The 20,222-nt window shown below is 39.0% G+C and overlaps 1 protein-coding gene across 2 annotated transcripts in view; it reads left to right on the plus strand.

Annotated features, from left to right (window-relative positions):
• Positions 1-18,408, plus strand: part of LOC120633494 (G-protein coupled receptor dmsr-1-like) — a 45,213-nt gene extending 26,805 nt beyond the window's left edge. For both annotated transcript variants that reach the window (XM_039903705.1, XM_039903706.1), the window contains 5 exons: positions 1,814-1,972; positions 5,996-6,132; positions 14,588-14,690; positions 15,780-16,351; positions 17,980-18,408. In XM_039903705.1, coding sequence (XP_039759639.1) covers positions 1,814-1,972; positions 5,996-6,132; positions 14,588-14,690; positions 15,780-16,351; positions 17,980-18,001 — 993 coding nt within the window. In that variant the 3' untranslated portion in view covers positions 18,002-18,408. The remainder of the gene's footprint in view (positions 1-1,813; positions 1,973-5,995; positions 6,133-14,587; positions 14,691-15,779; positions 16,352-17,979) is intronic.
• The last annotated feature ends 1,814 nt before the right edge of the window (positions 18,409-20,222 follow it).

Raw genomic sequence — 20,222 nt, forward strand, 5'->3', positions numbered from 1 at the left:
CTGGTAGGTCATCTGCTTGGTCCGTCAATTATTACTATGAAACTACGAAAGGGTAGCATCATTCCCGGTGCTACCATTACCATCAACTTCGAATAATATAATTATAATAAATATATTATTCGAAGTAAAATGGCAAAAACCTCCTCCGTTACCAGTTGTATGAAAATGTTAGGGTAGGCAGCGCTTTTGTGCATGTATGAAGTGCACGCCACTGCAAACTCGATATGGGCAAAGCTTCTCGTTGGAGGAGGCTTTTAGCCAAGCAGTGGACTGTTGTCTGATACAAAGTTACTAGATATTGATGATGAACAATATGCGATTTCGAAAATTCGGGTCCATAATAAACTTCACTGGAAATATCACAGACAGAATAAAGATTATTAGATAATAATAAAGATTAATAGACAGGGAGTGAAAAATATATAGGTTCACTTTATTCAGAAAGTTTTTATTCAGGAAATTCAATGTCAGTTAAGTGCCGATTAGACTTCAAGACAAATAAGGCATTAAATAGGACCCTAACCACTACTTTGGTGCTCTTTTGACCTAACCAGTGCTACAGAAATGGTATTCTGTGTGCACTACACTAACAGTAATTATATTTCAGTAATTTAGAATCTTTACTTTGTTAGTGCTATCGTGTAGTCTAATTGACACTTAGACGCGTTAATATTTTTCTTTTTAGCTGTAGCTGTGACGAAATGGTTTCACTTAAATGTGTCTAAGGCGTTGAAAGATTGTATTAAAGTTCTATGTTTATAATGTTAAAAGACCAGTCATTATTTATCGCGTTGCCTTGTTTAGTTAGTGCCTTGTGCAATTCGATCCAGCCATAGTCATCCGTTTATATATGGAGATCGTACAAACAAATATTTTACTTCAACCCGCAAATAAATCAACATAAAATGCTCTGAACTACGAATTATGAAGGAACTACGACAATAATTGTTAGAATAACTGGCCAGACGAAAGTGTCTAACGGCAGGTCAGAAATTGCTGGTTGTTTTGGCTTTAATCGCGACGGAACGTCATTCAGCAGGGCTATTTGGTGCTCTTTTACGTTTACTTTTGGACATTTAGCACCAATGAGTCGGTCCAATTTATTTGTTTAATCACCCAGTCCGTGCGTAGTAATATTTTAAGTCTACCGCGTTAAGAAATAACAGGAGCTAGGTTTAGTAGGTGAGAAACGAATAAATAGTGGAAATCTGACATCTTAATAAATTAGGATCCACAGTAACACCTTAATAAGAATATCACTCGAGTTTCTGAAGAAATATTTTCCCGTTAACCTTTATTAGAATATGTGAAGGCAGTTTCATTTGATAAGTTCTGAGGATAAATGTGTATATACATAGCTAAGACGTTAAAAGAAGTATTTTTTAATTTCGTATATAAGCCAATAATAAATTAGACCATAAAATACCAATCGAATTGAAAACCCCCTTCTTTTTAAAGTCGGTTAAAAATATAGTAAGGTAAAACGCAAAGCAAAGGTTAAAAAACCTTAAATTAGAACATAAATAATTATGATTTGTTACCATTTAGATAACCTACGTACCGCCTACCTTCTAAAGCTGGTTCCATCTAGTCTGCCTAGTAAATAATTTGGTATTAATTAATTAAAGTACATTAAATGACCTATGATATTTATGAGGTTTAAAGCCCTATTTTCTTATCACTTGTATTTTTATATCCGCAATCCGCAAGAATCATATAACACGGTGTGTTACAGGGTAATACTCCGTCGCCTAATTTCATTCTACAATATATGAATGGGAAACCATTTAAAACTAACCATTTCTTCATGCAGGTATGTTTATTTGGTAGTTTGGCAAATTCGCTGAACGTTGCAGTGCTAACGAGACGGGACCTCGCAGCGGCGCCTATCAACCGCTTGCTCAAATGGCTGGCAGTCGCAGATGTATTTGTAATGATGGAATACGTGCCATTTGCCGTATACAAATACCTTGTAAGTATCTTTGACATGTTATGCTTCCTCTATATAGAGATACATAGTACCTACACAGCGATGCGATCTTGAGTATATTGTTAGAGCATGAAAATTAACTCAATTAAAAACCCGCATTTGCTTTTAGTCGTGATTAAGCAATGGTTGGCGCAGCTAAGGGCGTTGTAAAAGTTAAGCAGGAATGCTTATATGTCAAATATATAAGGTTCTCTGTAATATATACTAATAATAAACCGGAAGAGTTTGATTTTTTTTTATCTAGCCTATCTCTGGTACTACTCATAATTTTTGTATTTGATTTTCCAATTCTTGAGGTAGGCTATGGGTAAGTTGAAGTTATAATTATTAACATAAAGCTACGATCCAAAAGGGCTCTTCAACAACAAAATGTCAGAAAGAACGTCTAGCGAAACCGAGGGCAGGTAATGCGATGCATTCGTAGAAAAGTTGTATAGAATAAATGTACTTGCCAAATTAGGATGCGATGAAACTTGCCAGGTTCCGCTATTAATTAACATTTGTCTCTCTAATTTACAATAGACATCATGTGGTGAAATGTTGTATTTGATAACTGTCGCAATATATTTGATATTAATAGTAAAATAGTCATATAGTTCTACTTATTATAAGGTTTATTTTAATTGCCAACTTACAATTTTTATATTTGATTTTTATTTATTTCATAGGTTGTGTTTTCGGATGAATAAGGTATAACTATTTAACGAGCTAAATTCAAACTATTTAGCGTGTTAAATTTCGTGAATGTAAGAACTTTGACTTTAGGTCAATTGTAAAGTTCATAGAATTAAATTACAGATATTCAATATATACCTATTTTATACTTATTATATTCCGTTCGTGAAATAATTAAATCGAGCAAGAACGAATTTTTACTTGACGGTCCCAAAATTCAGAAGTAGGTATTTTGAGACAGTCAAGTACTTAATAGCCATTTTTAAATTCAAATTTAGTATTATTTAGTTTCTACTACTGTCCTCATTTTGAATTTAATTAAGCTCTTTTCATGGTTACTCGGTAACCTTAAACTGTCTTACCTAATAATGGTACAGTATTGTCATAAATGTTAAGCTGCTTAGAAATTTGATGCCAGTTGCATGTAACGGCTATGATTCGGCATTCTGCCAGCTAAGCAGATCGTTCATAACCTGTAAAGACAAATAGAATTTTTCAATAATCACACTGCAGTCTCCGCATCTTTGACTCACGCTATAGCGTATCTAAAGTCCAAAATAATAAATTGTTGTAGCTCCCAATTGAGCATATATATAGCATTTCGACCTTTCAGGGCTTTGGTTATTAATTATTGACATCATTCTTCACCATGGTGATAAACTTGTATGAAAGCAGGAAATGAAAAAGTATCAAAATATTGAAACATTTAAATTAATTTAATGGTTATCGTGCCGATAGTTATAAAAATCAACGTTTTAACTAAGTGCTTTATCTAGGATTTTTAAGAAGCTCTTGCTTGCCTTACGTATTATTAACAGAAGGTAGTTAGTATCACTTTGGAACCCTGACTGGCGTTAACTTGAATTTTATAGTCTGCTAATAAATGAATGAAATAAATGCATATCGAGAGAAAAAACAAGTAGGAAGGTCATAAGGTCATAACGTCTGTAGATATGAAGTATTAGATTAGAATTATTTTTACAACAATCACCCACGTCATTTCGATAATTTGGAAGTTAGAAACGATCTGAAAATAAATCATGGGCGACTATTTTTACAGAAACACGCACGTTCTACCAAGATAAACACAAAGAGAATACAACGGGGAGTTAAAGACAATATAATGTGAGCAGTAAACAGGAACGATGACTACTTTCATCTCGAACACATTTTTTGCATCAACGATTCAACCAGGAAGCTATTTATTTTTTAAATAAAGCTACTTTATTGCTTTCATTAGAAAATTGTACAATGGTAAAGAAACAAAGTTAACAACAAAAAAAAAGTTCAGCAGGCAGAAATTAAATTTTAATTTAAAAAAATCTAAGTTCAATTTATAGGCAATCAGCTATCTATATACCTATAGATGAACCCGTGATGTATATACGATGTGATACGCTTATCCCTACATCCATACTAATATTATTATAAATGTGAATGTAAGTTTGTTTGTTACGCTTTCACGCGAAAACTACTAAAACGGTCTTCATGAGCTAATATAAATAATATAGTATACTTTTGTATTCATTAAAAAAAAATTACGTAAAATAAAAAAATGTTTGTGAAAAAATCTCAAAATCTCATATATGTAGCAGTACTATATGTAGACTATGTAGTAGACTATGTAGCAGTATGCTGCCTCCCAAAATTACGCGGGCGAAGCCGCAGGGCACATCTAGTATTAATATAATCTCATACACATACTACTTTGGGCTATATAAACAAACTTGTACACACACACACACTCACAGTTACACACACACCCACACACCCACGAATACAAACACGCACATTTATAAATGGGTACAAATTCATAATCAACCGAATACCGGTCCACTAGTGCAGATTAGTAGACGTCACACGCCTATAAGAAAATTATGGATAACTTTCAGCTATGCAGGTTTCCTCACGAAGTTTTCCTTCACCGTTGAAGCAAGTGGTATAAATTTTTTTTCCTCCGAAAGTAAGACTGATGGCCTAACCAATACGCTATCACCGCTTAGTATTATTAATAATTGTAATGTTTCCATTGTTACATTACATAAATTCTTCTCCCGTTCCTACCTCTTTTATGGGAGACAGAGATTTGGAGAAAAAAATCTTTACGCTTCGCAGTTGCCATCATGCTCAAAATCTATACCCGAAACGAACAAGCACGAAATGGATTTGAAAAATTTAGGTCCTTTTTATTTTTTTACTCGTCATGGCGGAGACCGTGTTCCCTGATATTTTTGCGACAAATAGAACAATCCTGCACTGACATGAATTTTAAAAACCGGTTATAGAGAGAGCGGTGTATTTCGTAGGGAAAAGCGTTCCACAGCGTTGCTGCTTTTATAGTGAATACAGCTTTGCGAATAACATTTAAGCGTCTTGGCTATAAGGAATTTTAAAAACGTTCTCAAGAACGTTTTAAATACCATAGAGCTAGAACGGCATGTAAACATAAAAAAGGGTAGAACAGTGGGGCCCTTAATTAGGAATTCACTTCGCTGCGTTACTATGAAATATTGATATATAATATTACTATCAAACTTCCTCAGAGCAAATGTTACTTACTCGTAAATTTTTGCAATCACTCTAGTATTCTAGTTTCGCGTAAAATACAATATTTATGGAAATACATGTTCTAGGACAAGAAGCGAGAGCGGAAAGCGTTTTTAAAATGCTTTTATAAATACTTAAGCTATATTTTTTGTATTGTCTTACACAGTGTGGCAAATATAGAAATGTTCGAGGGTACTTAATTGCTAACTTAGACAAACAAGCAGCTGTGCGACCTCTGGTCAAGTAATTAGGAGCAGGATATTTGCAATGGCTAACGGATGAATGAATATACCTACCAATATACAACACATTAATAGCGATATTTGAAAACAAAGCCCTCCGATGGAGTTCCATGAGACCGCGAAATTAATTTATCGAGACGAATATATTTGTCCGTTATAAATAAATAAATAGATTTACTTAAACATAGATATTACTTTTTATAGCGAAACTTGGATGTCGGTATAGTAGTGTTAAAAAATGCTGTCAGTTGAAATGTCACCAAACACTGCATAACTGGACCGCAAGGTTTAAGTTTCGTAAATGTTAAAGCGAAACTTTTCAATTTTTTTAAGTGTTTTTTTATATTTGTTTGTTGCTGTAGGAATTATTATGGTCAATAATGATTTTTAATAATATTTTTATTACTCAAGCATGTGACATTAAAAGCAAAAAAGATTTAACAAACCAAAATAAACTCAGCTTTATTTTATGTAAAAGATACATTTATCTGTAGATAAGATCCTATTATTTGTTTTGTTAGATTTTCTATATTTCCAACAGATACTGCCCGGTCAGCGTGAGATGCCGTACAAATGGGCAGCGTATCTTCTCTTCCACATGCACTTCACTCAAATCTTTCACACCGCCTCCATATGCCTCACACTTTCGCTTGCCATCTGGAGATATTTGGCAATAAAGTGAGTACAATTAAATCAAGAATTAGACTTTCGATGTTCTGTAAAATTCTATAGATAGACTAATGGTTGCCACTTTTTTATCCACGTACCATTTCGTTCATGTAAAATCCCATACAAACTTTTATGCTCCCGCCCATTGCTCGGCATTATATAGACTTAAACTTTCCGCAAGAGTTTGTCTATCAAATGCAAAGATTTTTTTAAAAATCTAACTAGTGCTTTTACAGATTAGCACGTTCAAACTAATAAAGCTTATTCATCATCACATTAGCCAACCGTTTCAGTGTAGATTTTCCATTCCAAACATTTGGGGCCCCAATGTCCATTGGTTCTCAAATCAATGTGCTACGCCAATGCAAGTTTAATTTCGCATCTCGTTAAACCATGTAGATTCTTCCACGGATCTCTTCATTTTAACGGATACATATACGATTGGGTTATGCTGTTATAGTATTTAAAGTGATTCTAGGTGTCTATGGGCATATATTTAGTACTGAATCCAGTACTAAGCCTCCTCCACGCGTTTAGTTAAGCCACCACTAAATCAATATTGTCACATGTCAAACATGTTGGCTTGATACCGCGGCATTATTGATGATCGATGGAAACATGTCTTCGGAGGGAGTTGTGTTGCATAGTTTCTTTACGAAGCGTAGTACCAAAGTGGAATATCTATGTAGCTGCATTTAGTTTTAAATAAATACCTGTACGCCCACTTTAACTATACTATTATATGAGTTATGTCAAAAAATGGTGATAGCCAAGTGGTTTGAACTTCGGCTTCAATTTCAAATAACTTTAATTTTAAGCAATTACCTAGATATCATTTAAGAAAACTGTGAAGGAAAACACCGTGAGAAAACCTGAGCTCTTAATAAAATTCTCAAAGGTGCGTCAAGCCACCAATCCGCCCTTGGGCAGAGAGACGGGCTAAACAGTTATCATTCTGGATAGAGACACGTGCTCTGTAGTGGGCTGGTAATGAATTTATAATTATGGGTTATACAAATATATAAAAATATATAAAAAGAAGAAGATTTATTGTCCACAAAACATTAATCACAAACAACATAAAAAACATTAATTAATTAATTAATTGTGTAATCTAGTTTAAGTATTAGTATATATTATTTTTTAATATGCACAACCTGCAGTATGTTATCCTTTTGTTTTCCTTATCCTAAGGTTGCCTGGAAGAGATCGCTACAAAGCGATAAGGCCGCCTTTTGTATACTTCTTCTGTCTGTGTTTTCTTTTATTCTTTTTTGTATTTTTATTTGTGTGCAAATAAAGAGTATAAATAAATAAATAAATTAATAAGATAGCAGAGAAAGGAGTATAAATCCTACAGTTAAACTTAGCCATAGACTAACTGAATATGGATAAATTAAAGCGATGCCCCACGGTAATATTCATAATGACGTATAAAGTAGGTATAATGGTACAATTAATGTTCTTTTGAAAATACGCGATGACAACCTTGTCATCAGTTGTCTACTTTTATGGTCAAATTGAGTCACCGATATTGATGACAACAGAAAATAAGACATCGGCTTGACCTTCGGGGAGTTCGAATCCCAGCACCTCGCACTCGCACCTCGAACTTTTCTACGTGTTTGCGTTTTAAGCAAATAAAATATCATTTGCTTCAGCGGTGAAAGATAACATCGTGAAAATACGTCTGAGAGTTCTCCATAATGTTCTCAAAGGCATTTGGAGTCCGCAAATTCACAACAACGTGGTGGACTAAGAGGCCTAAGCCCTTCTAAATATGGGAAGAAACCCGTGCCCTGTAGTAGAGGGTAAAGGGTTTTTATGATGATGATAACTGAAAATTAAAATTATTTTTCTAAGTATTATTTTGAGTTGGTGGCAATCTCGTACCGTCTATCAAAATGACTTCGTATAGGGATTGAGCAAAATAAACAGACAAGTATGTGATGTAATTTGTATCAGAGGCTTTCCCATTAGTCACATAATTACGTTTTCCCCTTGATATGGTTCGGCTTTAGAGAATACATTATTGCGATCAATATTATAATTACTACGTACCCAAATTAATGACGTGTATTGATTAAGCCTTAGCATCTTGATGAATGTATTAAATTACTGTTATTACGACAGCTCTGTCACAAATGAGGGAGATCTCGAGAATAAATAAAACAGCATACATTTCGATTAAAATACAAAGTAATATAGATAGTAATTTATAAATTTAAAATTAAAAATCAACCCGGACTCTTCTAAATCGCGTAAATTATTCTTCTAGTCAAGCCCTTTTATTTGATATCCATATTAAGGGTGTTCTAGAAAAATGATAACCGCCATTTTGTGGTTGCGGCCATCTTAGAACGATTTTTATCAATCAAAGCTAATAGGAAAAACGGAGGAGTGTGTGTAGTGGCACACTCTTGGTAAGGTCTCTGTTCAGCAGCAGTCCCTTGTAGGTTATTGATTATGATAATCATTTTCGATTATGCAGAAGTGAGTGTGGTTAAGAGGTAAATAATAAATGCGTCAGGTATGTCTCAACGGTGAAATTATGCTATAATCAGCAACAGCTAGAATATTCTGCTAGAATTACTTTTTGACTCGTGGCTCATGGTCTTCGGGCACGAAAAATTTTATTAACATCGTGTCCCAAAAATTCGTCTTGACGGCTGGTGACCCAAGAGCTGGCGCTTATTTAGCCCAGCGGCTAAGTCTAGCAATTCAAAGGGGCAATTTGGCATTTTTTAAGTGAACAGTTAGACGGCTTATAGTTTGTAATTATTATTACTTATAACTTAAAGTCTGATTTTGAATCATGAATTCAATATGATTTTGAATAAAGTGTTGCAATATCGAAAAAAAAGATTTTTTTTTATATGTCCACACCACACTGCTCAAATATGCCAAAATGCTCAAATATGTTTGAAAACTTTCCACTCCGACACCAAAACATTCACAGCACGGCTAGCATACGCCCGAGACATTTTCTCCACGGGAAAGGACAAAACGTTTTATCTATTCTCCGCGCGTGGGCGCACAGATGGAAATAATATCGAAATATTATTATACGTGGGAAAATTTCTCATATAAGTGGATATAATCGCGGTAGTTCTCCTGTCTTGCAATATCGTCTCAACGCACAATTCCTATGTAGCGGTCTCCACATTACAGAACTAGATGGCGCCACAAAAATCCTGCATCGCGCTAGCGAAGTGTTTACGAATAATGCCTATATATATAACTTCCAAAAATGACTGTTCGGACCATTCCGACTCGCGCATCCGTCCCGTACGGATGTCTGTCTCGCAACCGATTGCTCGAGGTGAAAGTGTCAGTGGAAATCAGTGTCCGTTTCTGCGTTGTGGTAGTGCAGTGTAGTTCTAGGGTCTAGGATTCCTGTAAGTACACGTGTTATTATTAGCGTAGTTTAACACCCTCGTCACCTAAAGGCGAGGCCCCATAGGGCCACACCCTTTTTTTAGGCACACACCTCCCTGCATGGCAGGGAGGTCAACCGCTACCCCGGGGGCCGCCATGGCCCTCGCCGACTCCGACCTTAATCTGGAGGCCCTCTTAAAGGACCTCCAGGAGAATAACGCGGGTTACCTAAACCGCTTTAGGACTGTTAGGCCTAGAGTGTTCACGGACAGCCCGCAATCCCCGGCTCCCGCAGAGCCGATTACCGACGACCCGGTCGCTATCCCTGCGATAGCGATCGAAGAATCTACCTCCCCGGCATCATCCGAGACCGACGACGGCTTCACCGTCGTCGGTGCTAAAAAGCGGAAGCTTAAAGCTTCCAAATCCAAGGCGAACCCGCCAAAGAAAGTGGTAACGGACCGCCCAACTAAGACCCAGTCCCAAGCGCCCCGCGCAGCGCCTCGCGCAGCGTCCCAGGCTTCCCCTGCGGACGAAGACGAGCCCGAAGACTCCCCTATGGAGGAGCAACCCCAACCCAGGGATAGAATCCCACCTCTCTTCATCCGCGACAAGCTCGCATGGATGAAAATCATCCCGCTTCTTGAAGCGAACGGCATCGGCTTCACCGGTGCCCGATCCACCGCTATAGGCATTAGAGTACAGTGCCTATCCTCCGACGACCACCGTCGGCTAACTTCAATGCTCAGAGAGCATAATATAGGTTTTCATACCTACGCCCTAAGAGACGAACGCATTCTCCGCGTCGTCATTAAAGGATTACCGAAGGAGATTAGCTCCGAGGTAATAAAAGCCGACCTTTTGTCGCAAAATCTACCTGTCCTGGAGGTACATAGGATGTACAATACCAGGACGAAATATGTCTACGAGATGGTTCTCGTTTTATTAGAACTTTCCCCCGAAGGTAAAGAGATTTACAATCTCGAAAAAGTGTGCCACCTTTCAGGACTCACTATCGAGAAGCCCCATAACAGAGGCAAGGTCGGCCAGTGCCACCGATGCCAACTGTACGGCCATTCCGCAAGGAATTGTTTCGCCCGCCCTAGGTGCGTCAAGTGCCTGGGCGACCACGGCACCGCCGATTGCTCCCGACGGGACCCGACCGTCGACGAACCACCGAGCTGTGTACTCTGCTACACCCAAGGGCACCCCGCGAATTATCGCGGATGCCCAAAGGCGCCGCAGTTTACACGGCGCAGGGGTCCGCCGCCGGCTCGGAGACCCGCAGCACAGCCCGCCCAACGCTTCGTCCCAGCGCCGGTACCCGCTACCAGCGCATGGGCCAAGCCCCTTAACGGAGCGCCTAGCGCCTCCGCCCCCGCCCCCGCACCGGTGCCGGTAGCCCCTCAGGCCACCGCACCGGCAGCGGCCCACCCGGCCTCAGCGCCCTCGCCCATGCACCTATCTCCGGATATGGACCCCCTGGACTTCATCCAGTACCTCGTGTCTGCGGTTGACATGAACGAGGTAAAAGTATTCTTTGCAAAGGCAAAGGTCTCCCTCAACCAGGCTATGCGTGAGCACTCTAGCCTCCTAACAACCATCGGGACTATCCAAAAAGCAATCCGTTAATGGGTAGTACATATAAAGGTAGGGTAAAACCACACTCCCTGGCAGTCAGCTTCTTTAATGCAAACGGCATTATCGATCAAATGCATCAAATCCGTGAATTTATATGTGCACAACAAATCGATATCTTCCTAGTGCAAGAGACCTTCTTAAAACCTAGTAGAAGCGATCCCAAAGTTGGAAATTATAACTTAATTAGAAATGATCGGACCACCAACCGGTTGGGTGGTACCGCGATCTATTACAGAAGGGCTCTTCACTGCACTCCTCTCGATCCTCCACAGCTTACCAACATGGAAGCCTCCGTATGTCAGGTGGGTATGACCGGCCATCCGTCGATCATACTAGCATCCGTTTATCTCTCACCGAACAAAACCTTTTTAGAGAGTGACTTACTCGCTCTCCTCTCCTTAGGTGACTCTGTCATTTTGGCTGGCGACTTCAACGCTAAGCACACCGACTGGTCCCGCTCCACTAACGCGCACGGACGACAACTTAACATACTTGTCAGACGACCCGACCTCAACTTTATCGTAGTTGCCCCAGACTCGCCGACTCGCTTCCCGATGTCGGATAGTTCGATCGACCGACCGGACATACTCGACATAGCGCTCCTCAAGAATATCACCCTTCAGGTGAACTCTGTGGAAGTGCTATCCGAGCTATATTCGGATCACAGACCTGTCAAACTACAGCTAGGCCCCGTAGGCCCCGCGATCCTCCCGACCCGTAAAGTCATCGACTTCAAGAAGCTCTCCGGGCTACTCGAAGCGAAGGACTCTGTGCACCTCTCTAAAATTCCTGACGTCGTAGAGACATTAGAGCAAGCCCAGGCAGCCTCACTGCACCTGACCAACCACGTTTGTGACGCTACGAGCGAATGCTCCCGCGAGATGCCGTGCGGATTTTACCGCATGGTACTCACGGAGGACGCGCGAGAGCTAATCACAAACAAGAATAGGGCCCATAGGGAGCATGACAAATATCCGACACGACAGAATCGGTTAGAACTCTGGAGAGCCCAGAGGAAGGTAGTGTCTATCATTACCGCACTCCGACACGGACAATGGGACAGGTTCTTGGGGGAGCTCTCGCCATCGCGTAGTGCGTTCTACAAACTGGCGAAGGCTCTCAAAATGACCCGCGCTCCCGCCCTCCCACCGTTAGCACGCCCCGACCTTCCGCCCGCCTTTGAAGATATCGATAAGGCTGAATGCATGGCTGACTGCCTCGAATCCCAATGCTCTCCGAGCACCGTATCCATTGATAGGCCCCACGTCTTGCGAGTCGAAAGCGAACTCGCAACAATCCTCTCGACCCCTCCCGATGGTGAACCTCTCGCCCCGACGACCTGCGATGAAGTTCATACTATTATCAAGGGTTTCCACTCTAAGAAAGCCCCAGGCCCCGACGGCATTACCAATAAAACCCTAAAGTTACTCCCAGGACAAATTATCAACCTACTTGTGGTAATTTTTAATGTATTCTTGGCAAACTGCTACTTCCCCAACCAGTGGAAGGAAGCAACAGTCATAGGTATCCACAAGTCGGGCAAACCCCGCGACCTTCCCTCCAGTTATCGCCCTATAAGCCTCCTCAACACCTTAGCAAAGGTGTATGAGAGGGTAATATTACACAGACTGAAGGCAGTCGTAGAGGAGAAAAACCTCCTTAACGACGAGCAATTCGGCTTTCGAGCCAAGCACTCTTGCGTCCACCAAGCGCACCGCCTCACGGAGCACATACTGGCAGGATTCAATCGATACAGACACATGAGCCCCACTGGGGCCGTGTTCTTAGACATTGCCAAGGCCTTCGACAGGGTCTGGCACGCCGGCTTGTTGTACAAGCTGCACCATCTGGGCGTGCCAGCTAGTCTCGTTCGTTTGCTGCGAGCGTATCTCACCGATCGCACATTTCGCTATCGTCTAGACGGTACGCTCTCTTCCCCTAGACCCATACGAGCGGGAGTCCCTCAGGGCTCCGCGCTCTCCCCACTTCTATACGCGCTCTTCACGAGCGACATTCCCCGCGACCTACCGGCGACGGTCAAACTGGCCCAATTCGCCGACGATACCGCTCTCTTTGCGACCGACCCCAAAAAGAGCAACATTGCAAGTCGACTCCAAAAGGCGCTCCACCTGCTGGGCAAGTGGTTTCGCCTCTGGAGGATCGAGGTTAACCCCGAGAAGAGCGCAGCGGTGCTCTTCACGGGCAAACCGAGAGGCCGCTTCACGGTAAACCCCGCAGAGGTCACCCTCTACGGGCGTCCCATACCCTGGCAAGACAAGGCCAAATACCTGGGAGTAACGTTCGATCATAGAATGAGCTTCACCGCACACATTCGCAAGGCCCGCAACAAGGCTGCGTATGTGATGGGTCGTCTCTATCCGATGATTTGCCGCAAAAGCAAATTATCCCTCCGTCACAAGGTAACCTTGTATAAAACGTGCATACGTCCCATTATGACATACGCCAGCGTCGTATTCGCCCATCGCCCTCACAGCTCTTACAGGAGCTTTCAAGTCCTGCAGAACAAATTTATGCGTATGACCACGGACAGTCCGTGGTACATGCGCAACGTAGATCTCCACCGAGACCTCGATCTTCCCACCATAGCCCAGTACATGAAAACATTATCAAAGACCTACTTTGAAAATGCAGTCCGACACCCCAACCCCCTAGTGGTCGAGGCGTCCACTTATACCCCCGTCCCCGACGTCGAACCAAAGCGGCGACGTCCGAAGCATGTCCTTGACGACCCTGACGACAAAATAACTACCGACAACGTGTCCCAACAACACACACACACGCAACATTCACAGCGTCTTCGCCGGCGAAGACGAGGGCCCCGATTTCTGACGTCGACCGGACGTGGATCCTTACCACGGTCACGGGGGCGTTCGGACTAAACAATGATTAGTCCAAAAGTCCACCAACAGTCAGATTAACGTCGAACCGAGCCGAGGTCCGAGTCCTCGCAGGAGGCACCCTCGGGTCGACGTCTCCCATACTCCCCCCGATGTCGTCGAGCCCTGGGGCTCTTCTCATGGCGAGCTTTCGCGCTCGCCCCACTCCCCCGGTGACGCCGTAGCAACCCCTTAGGAGGTTATCGGCAAGTGTCCTTCCGAAAAAGCAAAAGCACTGTTCGGACCTCGGTTCCCGAGCACGATCAGTTTGAGTGATCATCGACATCTTCTGACCCCAATATCCATGGTCCTCTAGATACCTGCCCTGCTTATTATAATGAGTATAGCTCGCCATTGCATGCTGAGCGACTTTATTGTAGAACGTACCACAATGCATTATTATAATAGCCAAAGAAATCAAAGCTTTAATGACATTAATGACTATAAATGCTGCTCCAGTCACAATAGTCCACTAACAATAGTGCTACAATTATTAGTCTGTAAGGCGAACGTGACCCGTGTTCCGACTAACCAATGATTGTCCGCAGATATTCTGACCGCAGCCACGTACTGTGCACCGAGAGACGTTGCAGTACAGCCATCCTCAGCAGTTTCATACTACCTCCAATACTATGTATTCCCACATTCATGGTAAGCTTAATTTAGAACCTGGAGTAAATTTTCGATTGTTCCGAAGAATATAGTCATGGATAAACTATATACTATTTACTGCTATTATACTATTATTAGTATACTACTTTATACTACGACAATACACACACACACACACATCACCATCTAGCCCCAAATTAAGCGTAGCTTGTGTTATGGGTACTAAGATGACACATATAAACACTCAGACGCTTAAAAAAAAATCATGCTCATCTTACATACATTTTCCAGTTGTAGGAATCGTATCCAGGCTTCGATTCCTCAGATATCAGGGTCGCTGCAAACTGCGCCAATCGGCCTTCAAAACCTTTAAACTATTTTTTATCTGTTTTTGATGCTCTAGCTAAAATTTATATAATTTCAGACTTAAGAATAATTTGAAAATTCATAAACTTTACATTTACATCAAATCTAAAAGTGTTGAAGATTATTGTATTAACAGAGCCTATATTTTTATACCTATATCCCTGGAGAATTACGACCAGCCGAACGACAAAAAGTGGAGCTATATCTCACAGAAATAGACGCGTAAAAATGACTCCCTTGTCGTCCAGTAAAAAACAACTCTTGTTTATCTTTGTAACTGATACCCACGTTTATAGTCGCCCTATTTATGTAATGGAAACCCATGGTTGTTACACTTCCACCCCTCTATTAAACGACGAAAAAGGTAAATGTTCCAATAATGGCAACACTTTCACTGATTTCGCACGGTTTACTTTTATAACTTTCTATTGTATTTTTTATTATACTGAGAACCCTATGAGATTAAAAACCACAATGACATTCTTCAGAAAGGGTATCTGTTCAATGGTCCATAAAGACGAAAGGACCCTAAGTATATCGTGATAATAATTGATGGTAAAAGGTTACCAAGTAATAAAAAAATCTTTGTTTCTATTTAAAGCTTTGTTAGACGATAACGAGCTTGTAACAGTTTTATTTGGACTCCGTAAGACTGAACAAGGCCGAGACAAAATTGTAACAATTTATGGCCTCGTTTCGTGAATTAATACTTCTAGTTAATTAAATTTAAGAGAAACTTAACAGTTTATTTTTACTCGGCAGGTTTTTGATGTACACACAGCTGTTGTTTTGGAACCTAATGGCCCGATGATACTTTATCACGTAGATTCTGACGAAGAAGGTCAGCTGTATCAAATAAATTTTTGGGTACACGCAGTTGTCATCAAGCTTTTGCCCTGTTTTATATTGACAGTAATAAGTTTATGGCTCATAAGAGAAGTTTACAGCGCGAATGAGCATCAGAAGAAAATAAGAGTATATAACGCTTGCCCAACAAACGATAAGATATTAAAACGGCAATGTAAAGGAGACAAGAGGACAAATAGGACAACAAAAATGCTGGTAGCAGTGCTACTCCTATTTTTGGTGACAGAGTTGCCTCAAGGGATATTGGGCCTACTCAGTGGGGCGTTAGGTCGATGTTTCTTCAAACGCTGCTATGATTTGTTTGGCGAACTAATGGATGCTCTGGCATTACTCAACGGGGCTATCAATTTTGTGCTGTACTGCTCCATGTCGAGGCAGTTTCGGATGACGTTCAGGCAGCTGATGTGGCGAGCACATTTACATCGATGGCCGCCACCGCAGGGTTCACATTCAGACGGTTTGAATACGTAAGTACCTACAGTGATTTGAATTAATCTTTTTAAACGACTTCCTTCAAGACGAAGGTTTTTATGTATGGTCGGGCATAACTCCGTCATTTATAGACGCATTTGCGAAATTAGTTTTTTGTCCGAAAGGGGTTTATTCCGAAATGGTCCCATTTAAATTTTGTATACATCTGATGAAGAGTTCCCGCTTCACACAACGGATCTCTTCAAAAATGAAAGTAAAGCAACCGCGATTGCTGTTATAGTATAAAGATGCATTGTTAACGCAATATCGTAACATAACATCATGAATGTACACTCAAAAGGATTAAGCAGATGTATTCAGTTTATCGGGGTACACCCACTTTTTCTATCAAATTAACAGGAGTATACATTTTTTTTTATTCGTGACTGAAAGCAAGTTGTTGCAAGTTTATTCATTTTTTACAAAAATGTATTTACTTTTTAGTTGATATAAAACTTATTATCGATGTCGGTTTATTTTTTGTTAATAAATGTCTCTTTTACATTTAGTTCCCTTCAAAGTTATCTTATGTGATTAGGTATTTCTTGTTAGGTATCTAGTATGGAATGCAAGAAACAATTAAAGTTTTTTCATAGGATAGCCTTAATGCGTCCCAAATCCAGACTGGCAAGTGAAAAATTGTGTCCGTTTTAGTTTTTACTACGGATATGTACAAGTAATTTGTATTTGGTAAAGAAATAATTATCTTTCGATAACTGAAACTTCACGTGCCAGATATTTTATTAGACTGATTAGCATTCTAACGTATGTGCTAATATTGCTTATACTATACTGATACACACAGATATTATTTTTAATACACTTCTGAGAGACTGACGATGACGGCCCAAAACGCCCCCAGGTGTCTTAGTCGTTATCAAATAATAGTTATGAAATTGGGATTGTAAAATATAATTTTCAATTATATTTATCATAAATAAATTCTCTCATTTTCGTTTGTATACTATCATTATAACATGCAATTGTCTCTAACTGATAAAACTGAGTCGTCCTATAGATTTAAAAGCAAATAGGTTTCCATGAGTTACCTTTGTTTATTATCGTTTCTTTTTCGTTGATGAAACTTCAAAAGAACAAACGTTCACGGTTATTCTGCCTTCGTCCCATAACGATTTTGACTCCGAAATTGATTGAGCTTATGTTACCTTGTTAAATTGAGGCATTTTTTTCGGTATTTTTTTGCAAGCTCTCCTTTCATCGTTGGATGCCCTTAAAATAATATGTTTTTTCTCTTTACTCGTGGCAGAACGGTAACAAAAGTTTGGCATTAAAAGTTAGTCTAACATCATCAATACCTTAAAAACATACTTAAAACTTTTAGTATAATTTATTTGTATTCCAAATAATATAATTAAACATATAATCATACATTGTGTTTTAATGTTCATTTTTGCGACTCAAAAAAACCAGGTCAAATGCTTTAGACAGTTTTATTTTATTCATTAGAATCTAAAGAATCCATATAGCCTATTACGTAAATTTGAGTTATACGACCCCTTTAACATTTCAATTGTTATATTCATTTTTATGTTAATTTTCTTAGCATAGACCCATGGAATGGTGTTAATGGAATTCTTAAATACAGATATTTTTCTGCTTTCAGGGCTAAAACATCGGTTCCATGAAATAGGATGGCAAAGCAGCGGCAAGAGTTTGTTATGCAACAATTTGTATGACAAATACTTATTAAAGTCCTAATAACTATTGCCTTGTCAGCAAATGTTATTAAGAAGTTTTTGGCAGAGTAGGTACTTAAAAATGTATCTACATAATATTATGTATTATTATGAATGGAATTCATAACTCAAAAATAAGTCTGCTTTATTCAAGCGTGCTTTTGTTCGCTGTATGCCCAACTTGTTTCAGACCCATATGGGTTCCTTAGTCAAGAATACGTCCGCGTGACGCGGCGTGAAATACAGCTGACTTAAAATCTGTATGATAATTATAATGAGGAAAAAATCTCGATGTTATTAATCGCAGATATATATCTATATATATACAAATATACATATATATATAGTATAATTTATAATTTTCCATGTAATCCCACTAAAAATTATTAATGTAAACTGTAAATTATTAATATGAATGTTTGTTAAGATGTTTAGATTATTGGATAGTTGAAGTTTTAGATTTTCTTACTAAGTCAGGTAGTAATAGTTAAATAATTAGACACAAGTTACTGGAATCGCACAATACGCCTTAGTCTACTTAGCCAATTACGTAAAAATAAATAACCAAATACCAAGTTTATTATAAATAGCATGAAATTGTTTGTAATAAGCTCAATTTGTTATGACTTTTGAGAAATACTCCTACGCCAGTATTTACCTAAACCAATTATATTTTACTTAAAATTTAAGGTTTGCTATTTGTTCCAACCAATAAATTACATATGAATTAATATAACAAGATGAGAAGAAGTTGTTAAAGCATAGCTATATAGTGAGAGGCTTCGGCCTTGGATAGTTACCACCTTACCGACAAAGACGTGCCGCTTAGCGATATAGCGTGCCGATACGATGTCGCATAGGTGCCATACTCCCTAACAGGTTAGACCAGGTGAGACTGCAGGGCTAACTTGTAGTGGATTAAAGAAAAAAAAAAGGTAATGAATCATTAATAATTAATATAAGTCTTTATAAAATATTTAATTAATGTGATTGAAATTAAGTAAATTTGCTTTAATGTTCAAAAGATCGTTGCTTATATTAAAAATAATGCCAAAAATTCACAAAGATTAGTTAATTAAGATTAACATTCGTACAAATGTTCGTACAAGATGAAAATAAAGTAAAATTATTCTTTTAAAAATATAAGTACATGGGAAGGACTTGTATAGAAATGGAGTTATTTATGTGAATGAATTGTTAACTACTATAACTAATAACACGCCTAACTTAATTATTGGTAAGCTGTCTCCACAAATTGAACTATGCAAATTGTGGATGCCTCTTGGGTAATCTAACCCTCGAATATTGGAAGGTATCATAAATTTAAGTAGATTTAATTAAGTTTTTAATTTTTCTATAATAATTGGAAACACCTCGATTTTTGTCGGAGTATGCCCGACTATGTTTGAATCAATTCTGTGCTTTTAACTGGCCTTTAATCAGTTTAAAGAAAGAACAAGTTCATGAAAGTAGTCGGATACACACCGAAGGAAAGTTTTTATGAAATGTATCCATGCAAAAACGATAACTTAGTAATTAATATGGCGTTTAAAACAGATTGTATATTCAATATGCGGCCACTGGTGTATGTTCGTTAAAGAATTAAAACATTGGAAGAAATAAAAGTTATATGCTAATAAATCTATGCAAGAGTAGATTTTCATAAAGCTACATTTATTGTTTCATTTCCCCAGTTCACTTTTACAGTAATAGATATGATGACAGTAACAAAGAATATAGTATTTATCTAAAGATATATGATCCACGTATTATGAAAAACGTATTTTTATTCATAATTGAAGAGAGATTGGTATCTATTTTAAATAAATAAAACTGCAAATTCTGATCCTCCATGACAGTTGAAACGCTGAATACAAAATTATGACGTCACTTCTATATAAACATCGAAAATCTTTGCGTGTATCTGTGAAGTTAGTGAACAAAATCGGAGCCCCAAGGTGCTAGACGACGACGATGTTGGAAAAGAGTAACTGCTGAGTTTCTTGCTGGCTTCGGCTCGGTAGAATCTGCCTTCTGAACCTGTGGAACCCAAGGTTTAGGATCTTAGCAAATTGTTAGTAAATACATTTTATTACACATATTCTGTCTGTTAGCAAACTAACAGACAGAGACAGTACAGAATGATTCCATTAGACCAATCAAGTACTTA

Source organism: Pararge aegeria, chromosome 21 (assembly GCF_905163445.1).
Source record: "Pararge aegeria chromosome 21, ilParAegt1.1, whole genome shotgun sequence".
NCBI lineage: Eukaryota > Metazoa > Arthropoda > Insecta > Lepidoptera > Nymphalidae > Pararge > Pararge aegeria.